The following is an 11,066-nucleotide window of genomic DNA, read 5'->3' on the forward strand; positions in this document are numbered from 1 at the left end:
CCTCAGTAAAGTGCCATGGCAACCTCAAACTTGGGCTTCAGCAATGCGCTTCCTTCAGCCTCCCAAGTAACTGGGACTATAGGCGTCTGCCACAACACTTGGCTTTTTTTGTTGTTGTTGCAATTGTCGTTGTTTTTTTAGCTAGGCTGGGCTGGGTTCGAACCTGCCAACCTAGGTGTATATGACCACCATCCTACACACTGAGCGACAGGCGCCAAGCCTCCTTTCCAGTCTTGTCAGAATTGGAATGCTGACTCTGTTTACCTCGGTTCCTTTATGCTGTGGTATAGTCTCATTTTTCAGGGGATTATATAAACTTTCTACCAAAATCATATCAGTTTTGGCCAGGTGCAGCAACTCATGCCTATAATCGTAGTACTTTGGGAGGCCAGGAGTTTGAGACCAGCCTGGGCAATATAGCACAACCTTGTCTGTGTTAAAAAAAAAAAAAAAAAGGAAGAAAAGGGTGGCACCTGTGGCTCAGTGAGTAGGGTGCCTACCCCATATACCAAGGGTGGCAGGTTCAAACCCGGCCCCGGCCAAACTGCAACAAAAAAATAGCTGGGCGTTGTGGAGGGCACCTGTAGTCCCAGCTACTTGGGAGGCTGAGGCAAGAGAATCACCTAAGCCCAGGAGTTAGAGGTTGCTGTGAGCTGTGACATCACAGCACTCTACGGAGGGCTATCAGTGAAACTCTGTCTCTACAAAAAAAAAAAAAAAAAAAGAAAGAAAGAAAAATTTTAATTATATAGGTCACGTAAAGAAGCAACTAACTAGGGAGGCACCTGTGGCTCAGTGAGTGGGGCGCCGGCCCCATATACCAAGGGTGGCGGGTTCAAACCCAGCGCCGGCCAAACTGCAACAAAAAATAGCTGGGCGTTGTGGCGGGCACCTGTAGTCCCAGCTACTTGGGAGGCTGAGGCAGAAGAATAGCCTTGGCCCAGGAGTTGGAGGTTGCTGGAGCGACTCCGCTGCACTCTACCGAGGGCGAAAAAGTGAGACTCTGTCTCTACAAAAAAAAAAAGAAGAAGAAGAAGCAACTAACTAGTGGAAGAATGGAGACATAAGATTTACTTGTATAAGATTTTTTTAAAGAATTTAAATTCTTGGCGGGACTCAGTGGCTCATCCTTGTAATCTCAGCACTCTGGGAGGCTGAGGTGAGTGAATTGCCTGAGCTCAGTAGTTTGAGACCAGCCTGATCAAGAGCGAGACCCCTTTTCTACTAAAAATAGAAAAACTAGCTGGGTGTGGTGGCAGATGCCTATAGTCCCAGCTACATGGGAAGCTTGAGGCAAGATCATTTGAGCCCAAGAGATTGAGGTTGCAGGCAGCACCTGTGGCTCAAAGGAGTAGGGCGCTGGCCCCATATGCCGGAGGTGGTGGGTTCAAACCCAGCCCTGGCCAAAGTAAAAAAAGAGTTTGAGGTTACTGTGAGCTGTGATGCCACAGCACTCTTACCTAAGGGATCAGAGTGACACTCCATCTCAAAAAAAAAAAAAAAAATTAAATTATTAGACATGTTAACTTTTTAGCCTTTTCAATTTTTGACTGACTCTTTACCTCTAAATTATAGTTGGTTTTTAATTCCATTTTTCTTGTTACATACACTGTGATCAACACTATGAAGTATATGGAATAAGGCCAGAAATTAACAAAAGAAAAATAGGTGATTGTATTGCTGTACATATGCATCTGTGCTTTTTTTTCTTTTTTCCAGAACAGCCCACACTGCTAGAAGGCTAGTTTTTATTTTTTTATTTTTTAACATTCCAGTATGGAAATTTTAAACTTATATAGAAGTGGAGAAATGGAATAATAAACTCTCAACATGTTCATTACTTCAGTTTCTACAGCTCCCAACTAGCTTTATTTAATTTGCATCTTTCCTTTCTTTGCCTTTAACATTTTCTCTGAATATAAGTCATCTCTCTAATACAAAGGATATTTTTCTGTTTTCCAGAGAGAAGCTAAAAATGAAAGAACGAGAAGAAGCATGGGTTAAAATAGAAAATCTAGCCAAAGCCAATCCCCAGGTACTAAAAAAGAGAGTAACATGAAAATGTCCAGGGTGTTACTTGAATATTTTTTTAAGATAGGAATACGTCTTTATCATGGAAAGGGGGAGATCAGTTTCGCTAACATTGTATATGAAAATGTCTGCAATAAAAAATACTTTTCAACTTTGTAACCCTCCTCTTGTACAAGTACTTATTTTGCCCCACAATGTTTTTACCACAGAATTGACTTTTTTCTCTGCTTTTTAAATAAAACGTGAATCTTATGAATATACTGTGGTAAAAAACAAACGAAAAAAAAAACCCTGTTTTAGAACAAGACTATATTTTGCTTTCTCTCTCAAATGTCATAGATGCTGTACCTCAAGCACTATTTCCTTTTCTTTTTAATGTAAAATATGTTCTAAAAGAAAGGAAATTTAGATTAAGTATAGAGTTGGTGTCCTTTTTCCTAATACTAGGTTTTACAGGCTCAGCCTCTTTTTCTTAAGAATTGAATTCTGCCATACTAGTGACTAATCCTTCTCTCCACCTTAGCCAGTAGGTGCCGGTGTGCTCTAGCAAATTGGCACAAGTGGTTGTATCTCCTGGAGCTGCCTGCACTTGAAGCAGACAGGTCTGCAGTTGTCTGGGGGAGCGGGGGCAGGTTTAATAGTTGTGATCTTTTGGTTTTATGTGTACTGATCTAAATGATTAGAAGCTAGGCACCATAGCTCAGTGGTTAAAGTGCCGACCCTACAAACCAGGGGCAGGCATTGAGTTCAAACCTTGCCTGGGCCTAATTTAAAAAAAAAAAAAAAAGGATTAGAGCATTATCCTTACAAATGTTTCTTTTTGTCCTGTGTGCCTATCTGATTATAATAGTATCTCACAATGAGAAACATTGGTCTGGATCTTCACCACACTAAAAATTCTCTGGCTTTCCTCAAATTCCCAGAAAGAAGTTATTACTAAGCCATGTGTTTCTTTTAGTGAGGGGTGTACATAAATAATTATGTATTATTTCTCTGACATTTAATAAAAAATGATACATTAATATATTTTGCCTATATAACAACATATTGGTCTGTATTCCCTTCAATAAAACTATAATCAAGGAACTTATACTATAGAAAAATAGACTGACATTCTTAATCGTTATTTTCTTGATTTTACCTAAAACACCTAACCAGCATTTTTCTAACAGCATTTATTCATATTCTTATGTAGAAATGCTTACTTTAAGCATTTTAAGATTATATCTGAAACTATATAATAATTGAGGTAGCTAGCTATAGTTATCTAATGAATAGAATTTATGTTGAAAGTGAGGTTAAAGTACTGGTATTTGTTTCTGAACATAGTAGAATCATGAATCCGGGGACAAGTTTAGATGGCTCAGCCCTGCCTTAACGTGGGCTCTGAGTATCTTGTTTCGAAGGGCCACATGCAAAGGGACTTCAGATAGACATACTTTATAAGATTGGTAAGGGCCTCAGCACCGTCAACATCAGCAGGCTTGGAAAACACATTATATACCAATACATTATCAGCGGGTCTGAGAAACAACTTATTACAGATGCATAAAACTTTTATAGATGAAGAACTGGTGGTTGAAATTGACAGACGTGGCCTGATTTCACTATCGTACTGTAACCAGTGATCCATCTGAAGAATATCCTGTTCTCTTTTCCCTTTTCCTGAACTTCCCTGAGTTTTCTCCAATAACTTTTAAAATCCTTTTTGGTTGCTTTGTTTAAAAATGTCTGTGATGGTAACATAAATGTAATGGTTATTGGAGCTTTTGTGACCTCTTGCAATGCTGTGATCTTAGCACTGTCTGAGCCCTCATCTCTGTGTTGAAACCATCTGTTAGTCTCCATGGTCCTGTCCACACATTCCAGTTCCATGGTACTACTGTGTCTCTTAAATGGAAAATACTTCATGGGTCAGTACTCAGAGCTGGAAACTGCAGTCTCAGTACTTACTTTTCATTCTCTTGAGAGAAAATCTTTTCTAAATTCTGATCACTGCCATTACAACAACAGCAAAAGTAAACCGTTCTGCAGGTAATACAATTTGCTTCTTATATTTCTATAATGAAAATAATTAGGTTTTTGAAGCTCAGTTTTCCATCTCAAATCTGCCTGTTTGAGAATCAGTTTACTGGCTGGGCATAGCAGCACCCACCTATAATTCCAGCTTCAGGAGGCTGAAATAAGAGTATTGTACAAGCCTAGGAGTGTGGGTCCAGCATAGGTGATATAGCAAGATCCTTTCCCAGAGAAGAAAAGGACACAGAAACAGAGAAAGAGAATTGATTTACTGGCTTTGTTTTTTTTTTTTTTTTTTTAAGGTGATTCCCGGTGGTTTACTATATATTCAGTGATACCTGTCTGGAAGCCTTCTTATTGCTACCCTCTTTTTTACAAACCAAGTATTTCATCTACTCAGGGAAATGAACGTCTGTGATATGAGGCATCTGGGGATCTGGGAAAGCTTTGGTACCTTCAGAATTTTGTCTTGTCTATATTAGCAGTTGTAACAGCTTCAGTGGCTTTTTTTAATGTCATATGATTTAATTTTTTAAATCATGAAATATTGACTATTTCTAACGTAACTTGTGTCTCTTCTAATCCACCAAAAGAAGCTAGATAGCATTTTACTACTTGTTTCCCCCTGGCTTTCATGGGCATCATGTGAAATGAAGTCACGTACTTTGTGACTTTAAGCAGAGCTGTGGCTCGGTGTTTCTTTCCCTTTGCAATGACAAGAGTGATGCCACAGGACCCCAGGATCTGTGCCAGTCTTCGCTCTGAGAGATGAGCTTAAATGGAGGAAATGTATATCCTTTTACCCTGTTTTTATTCCCAGTCAGAACCTTTCCTGTAGTATCTGCTCCTGGACACTCATTTCCTCCTTGTACAGGTTCTTTCCTTTGCTCTGAGTGTCAGTTTAGCTGTGCGCTAAATACAGGCTGTCAGTGGGTTCCATGAAAGCACTGTGGGGGGTCTTGGGGGTTTTTGTGTGTTGTTGGGTTTTTTGAGTAGTCAAAAACCAAAATGTTTGTTTAAAACAATCCCCTGCACCATCTCAGGAGTGTGGCAGTTGTTTATATTTCTGTACCTTCCCACATGATTGGGAACCCTCTCGAGGACAAGGCACTGTGCATGTCCTGAATCATGGAAATTTCCAGAGGTGTAAAGATAAGAACGAGAAATAGCCCTGGCTTCAAGGAGCTTACATCCCATGAAGGAGCCAGAGGGCATAAGAGTCTTCAGCTCAGACAGTGCAGTCGTAACACTCAGCGATATGCTAGAGGTAGAAATGAGCAGCTTATTAGTTCATGTCTTTAAAGACAAATACATGAGAAAATGGCATGAGAGTGGGACAGCCATGGCAAGGGTTACCCAGGGCACCAGGGAGCTTGCTGGGCCTCTTGGAGTCTTGACTTAGCAGACAGACTGAATTTTGGGGGGAAGGTGCCCAAGGCAGAAATAGAGGAAAGGGAGGAGGGTGCCGGTCCTGGGTCTGGGCTATCAGCCAGGGAGAGGGTCTGAATGAAAAATGAAGCTAGATACTGCAAAAGTTTGGCCATTGTCTCCAAAAATGTGTGCAGATACTAAAGAGCCAGAAAGGGCAGAATGACCTGATCAGACTTAAATTTTCAAAAGCACTTCCTGGCAGCAGCATGGATGGCATGCTGAGTAGGGCTGGCAGGGGTAAGGGCTCTTATAGGAATGTGTGACGATGGTGCTAGACAGATCCGAGGGGGCTGGTTACCTGCTAGTGCTGGAAAGAAAGAACCAGGTTCCAGTTGTGTGAGAGGGAGGACAATAGCCAGGTGGGCCCAGAGCAGAGAGGACTGGACAGGGAGGTGTGGTCAGGGGAAAGAGCTGGGCACCCTGCAGAAAGTGTGTGAAAGGGCAGAGAAAAGAGGAGAGACACCAGGAAGGCCAGGCCAAAGAGACGAAGGGAGGTTTCAGGAATGGCTGTGTTCAAGTACATCTTCCATGGGGAGGTCCAGTAATGCAAAACTTAAGAATGGCTCAGTGGCCAGGAGGTTACCAGCAACCCCAGTGACATGACCCCATTGGAGAGGTGAGAGCCAACCAACCTGTGTGGAGCTGCTGACTGAGGATCCCGGGCCATGGTAGGGGTGGGTGAGGCTAGAGGATAAGCAATGGAAGGCTCCAGAGCTTGGATTCCCTCTGCCCCTAGAGGTGTTCTGAGATCTTAGGCAAATTACCCAATCCCTTCATGCCTCAGTTCCTCCACCAGCCAAATGGGAGTGGCGGGGGACATGGATCTGTTTGCTTTAAGATGAATGAGGCACTTAGCTTAGTACCCAGTTCACAACACACAGATGTTTTTCCTGCCTCTTTTGTCCTCCTCTCACAGAGTAGACAGTAGACACAGTCAAGCTGTCTCACGCACCTTTTCTGATTTTAGCCATCACAGCAGCCTTTGGAGTTGATCTTAGCTCCTTCACACTCAGGAAACAGAAAATCAGCAAGGGCCAAGTGACTGGCGAGGCTGCTATAAACCAGAGCCTGAGTGCTGGAGCAGAGGGAGAGCGAGAAAGTCCCAGGGCCTCCCTGCAGGTCCTGCTGCCTCCCACAGCACCAGCACGCAGGCACAGTGCAGACAGGAACTGGCAGGCTAACCCAGACTGCACTGTTTTGATAGAGAGCAAAGAGTCCGCGGATGGGATGAAAAGATTTAAGCAAGTTAGGAAAATGCTGAGAAAATGGGGAACAAAGGAGAGAGAGGAGTTGAGGCAGCTGCCTCAACAAGGAGAATAATGTGAAGGGGAAAGACCCTCCAGGATAGCAGATTGTGTGCAAGGAGTGGAAGGTTACAGGTGAAAGTTCCAGCAATGACCAAACCCATGATCCCCCTTGTGTTTGGCAGCCTCTGTGGAATCAGACCATCAGGGGCTACCAGGATGGGTGTGAGCAACTATGCAGGCACTAGGGGACCCAAGAGGGCCTGGAAGCGGCCTCTGGGGCCAGCAGAAGAGTGCAACCTGGATTGCCGGAGAGACAGCTTTCTGGTTTCAGAAGAGAGCAGGGCCAACAGGGCTACAGTTGTAGGCGAGTGTTTCCAGTTGAGTTGGCTTCACTCTGGAGGGGGGTCTGGGGGGGTTGGGCAACAGGGGAAGACATGTTCCCTAGCCATGCCAAGAGCCTCGGAGCTCAAACACGAGCGCCTAACAGAGAGTGATTGCACACTTTGCATTGCAGTACACAGTGTATAGTCAAGCGAGCACCATGAGCCTTCCGGTTGCAATGGAGACAGATGGGCCTTTATTTGAAGATGTGCAGATGCTGAGAAAGACAGTGAGCGACGAGGCTCATCAGGTAAAAGTATGCAGAGCTCAGCTGGGGTGTGCTCCTTACAGATTTGCCTCTAATTTTAGCAGGTGACGTGATATGCATCAGTGCTTTCTGTTTAAGCTAAAATTAAAATTTAAATTTTGATAATCTTATAGAAAACATTTTATCTATAGATCTTTTTTTTAATCTATAGATCTTAATGATAAAATTACTAGGAGTACTTTTTAAGGATAAAGTATGTACCTGGGGTTTGTTTCTTCATTTACTTTAATGGTAATAAACCCAACTCCTAACTATTCTTTAAATGTTAACTTAAGCAAAATCAAACCTTTGCAGCAATATCTTGCCACAAGCTTTTTTCTTTGTGTCCCTCTGCCTTCTCTCTCTCAGAGTCTCCCTTTTAGCTCTTGATGGCAGATACTAACAACCTATCCCTCTCCCATCCCCCAGGATACCAGGTAGAGACCCCTTCTCCTTGTCTTCCTAGCAGTTCATGTCCTCTCCTCCTTCTCCTCCATCCCTCCCCCTAACTCCCACCCCGCCCCCACTACCTCTCTGTACCTCTGTTATAGGGCCTGGGCTCTGTCTGGACCACCTCTAGTGCTATAATGGTTTTGTTTCCATTATGGAAATAAATATTTAGATCACCACTGATTCAAAGACAACTTCCTGTTTCTCTTTTTACTAAACTGGGAAGTATATAGTTAGGCTTTAAAAAGGGTAATTTAGGGCGGTGCCTGTGGCTCAGTGAGTAGAGCATCGGCCCCATATAGGGAAGGGGTCAGGTTCAAACCCAGCCCCAGTCAAACTGCAAGAAAAAGTAGCCAGATGTTGTAGGGGGGCACCTGTAGTCCCAGCTACTCCTAAGGCTGAGGCAAGAGAATTGCCTTCGCCCAAGAGCTGGAGGTTGCTGTGAGCTGTGATGCCACAGCACCGTACTGAGGGTGACAAAGTGAGACTCTGTCTCTAAAAAAAAGAAAGAAAAGAAAAACAATAAAAAATAAAAAGGGTAATTTACTAAGTTCTTTCTTGGGTTTGAGGAACCTTTCGATGCTATATTTCCCTGATCATGTCCCCCATTTCAAATATGTGTAAACACGGTCCCAAATAGATGTGGGGGCACTGGCTTTTCGCACTTAGAAATTTTAAGCCTCTTTGACCAGTAAAAAAAATCCTAAAGCTATCCAGCTCTAAAATTCTGAAATATAAAGGATGAGAATGGCTACGATCATCCCCATTACTGCACACTGCATACTGTATGCAGATGGTTTCTAATTCTCGTGTCTTTTGGAGCTCAGTTACACAGATAGGGTTTTTAAAAATCGGTGTTTGACTCAAGTAAATCATATCCCCACCTGATCAGACAGGATGAGGAAAATGAAAAATTGTAGCTAAATGTACCTTTAGTTACAAGATATTCATTACTAATTTCTACAAACAGGTGGCCAACACATAGAGAATATTTTGTAAGTATTTAGTAAAGTTTATAATGACTATTTGTAAATAAAGGTATAATTTCCTACTTTCTGTGTCTGGTGACTTTAGGGATGACTTCAGGGACACCCTATATTTTGAGTGTTGAAATAATCACATTTTGAGCTAGGCATGGTGGCTTATGCCTATAATCCTACCACTCTTGAGGCTAGAGGATAGCTTGAGTTCAGGAGTTCAAGACCAGCCTGATTAAGAGAAAGACCAGTCTGTACTAAAAATAGAAAAATTATCCAGGTATTGTGGTGGGCACCTATAGTCCCAGCTGAATGGGAGGGTGAGGCAGAAAGATCACTTGAGCCCAAGAGTTTGAGGTTGCTGTGAGGTAGGCTGACACCACAGCACTCTAACCTGGGCAACAGAATTGAGATTCCAGGGCTGGGTGTGGTGGCTTACGCCTGCAATCCTAGCACTCTGAGAGCCTGCTTGAGCTCAGGAGTTAGAAACCAGTCTGAACAAGATCCCATCTCTAAAAAAATAGCTGGGCATTGTAGCAGATACCTAAAGTCCCAGCTACACGAGATGAGGCAAGAGAATCACTTGAGTCCAAGAGTTTGACGTTGCTGTGAGCTATGATAATGCCACAGCACTCTACCTAGGGTGAGACCAAGTGAGACTCTGTCTCAAAAAAGAAAAAAACTTGCATATACAGAGGGTGCAAAAAATGTATACACTTTTTTTTTTTTTTTTTCAGTTTTTGACCAGGGCTGGGTTTGAACCCAGCACCTCTGGCATATGGGGCTGGCGCCCTACTCCTTTTTGAGAAGAAAAAGAAGTATTACCTTTGTCGTACTCAAGTTGCATTTGACTTCTGCAATTACAAGAGGTGCTCAATATGACTCGTATACTTCTTTTGTTATCAGTGTATACCGAGTATAACAATTTTAATAGGGTTTTTTCCCTTCTTAAAATGTGTGGCTCAGCGCCTATAGCTCAACCGGCTAAGGCGCCAGCCACATACACCTAAGGTGGCGGGTTTGAATCCTCAGCCCAACCTGCCAAACAACAATGATGGCTGCAACCAAAAAATAGCCGGGCGTTGTGGCGGGCACCTGTGGTCCCAGCTACTTGGGAGGCGGAGGCAGGAGACTCGCTTGAGCCCAGAAGTTGGAGGTTGCTGTGAGCTGTAATGCCATGGCACTCTACCCAGGGGGATAGCTTGAGGCTCTGTCTCAAAAAAAAAAAAAAAAAAGTGTATCCGTATTTTTTGCACCCTCTGTATATATTTACTAGCCTGAGAATCTCAGTGCTCCAAGAGTTTTAGATTTTAGAGCATCTTGGATTTTAGATTTTCAGACTAGGGATACTCAACCTGTACTGGGTTAAAATATTAAATATATTATTAAGAGGAATGTCCTGTATTTCTTTTCAATTTTTTGGTGTGACTCCTAGAAGATTTGGAATTTTATCATGGCTGGCATTGTATTTGGATTGGGCAGTGCTGGCCAAGGCTTCTTCCCCAGTGTTGTGCAGGGACAAAGCTATAGGAGCCAGGCACCTAGGGTTGGCCACAAGCATCTGGCTCTTTCTGCCTACCTGGTTCCTCCACTTAGCTTAAGATGAAAAATGTGAATGAACGCATCTTTCATCTCATCAAAGCTTAAAAATACTAAAAGTATAGTGGGATAAGCTCAGTGAACACTTGATGAACTTCATAGCTAATTTTCTGTCTAATCCAGTTGAATTCCATACTTTCCTCACAATTAATATTCTTAGCAATGAATAGATTTCATAAAAAATAAGGAAACCCTTTACATTATTTTATTTGTATGGGGTATTAATGTTCCATTTACATAACTTTTTTTAATTACGAATTGAAGCTCACGTTTTTGATTACTGTTTTGATTTTATGACTTCAAATGTGCTAAAGACATGAGAACTGGCCTCAATACTACAGACATTGAGAAGGAAATCAGTATCAGTGTCTATCCTATGAAGAAGCCTGCCTTGGAATTTGTTATTACATGTTAATTTTTAAGACATTAGGCCAGGCTAGGCACCAGGGCTCACACCTGTAATCCCAGGTGTGATTTTGGGAGACCAGTGTGGGCAGATCACATGAGGCCAGGAAATCAAGACCAGTGTAGGAAACCATACTAAGCCACCCCATCTCTACAAAAAATTAAAAAATTAACTAGGCATAGTGGTGTGTGCCTATAGTGCCAGGTATTCAGGAGCCGAGGCAGGCAGATCTCTTGAGCTGAGGCCACAGTGAGTTGTGATCACACCACTGTACTCCA

The 11,066-nt window shown here is 42.7% G+C and overlaps 1 protein-coding gene across 8 annotated transcripts in view; it reads left to right on the forward strand.

Annotated features, from left to right (window-relative positions):
- The window catches only part of PPP2R5C (protein phosphatase 2 regulatory subunit B'gamma), a 162,942-nt gene that overhangs the window by 143,442 nt on the left and 8,434 nt on the right, over nucleotides 1-11,066 (forward strand). For 5 of the 8 annotated variants that reach the window (XM_023518852.1, XM_023518853.1, XM_023518854.1 and 2 more), the window contains 2 exons: nucleotides 1,963-2,035; nucleotides 7,243-7,359. In XM_023518852.1, coding sequence (XP_023374620.1) covers nucleotides 1,963-2,035; nucleotides 7,243-7,359 — 190 coding nt within the window. The remainder of the gene's footprint in view (nucleotides 1-1,962; nucleotides 2,036-7,242; nucleotides 7,360-11,066) is intronic. The other 3 variants (XM_023518856.1, XM_023518857.1, XM_003799317.3) reach the window with 1 other exon arrangement.

This window comes from Otolemur garnettii, unplaced genomic scaffold (assembly GCF_000181295.1).
Source record: "Otolemur garnettii isolate 467f Iridium unplaced genomic scaffold, OtoGar3 scaffold00149, whole genome shotgun sequence".
In the NCBI taxonomy this organism is placed as follows: domain Eukaryota; kingdom Metazoa; phylum Chordata; class Mammalia; order Primates; family Galagidae; genus Otolemur; species Otolemur garnettii.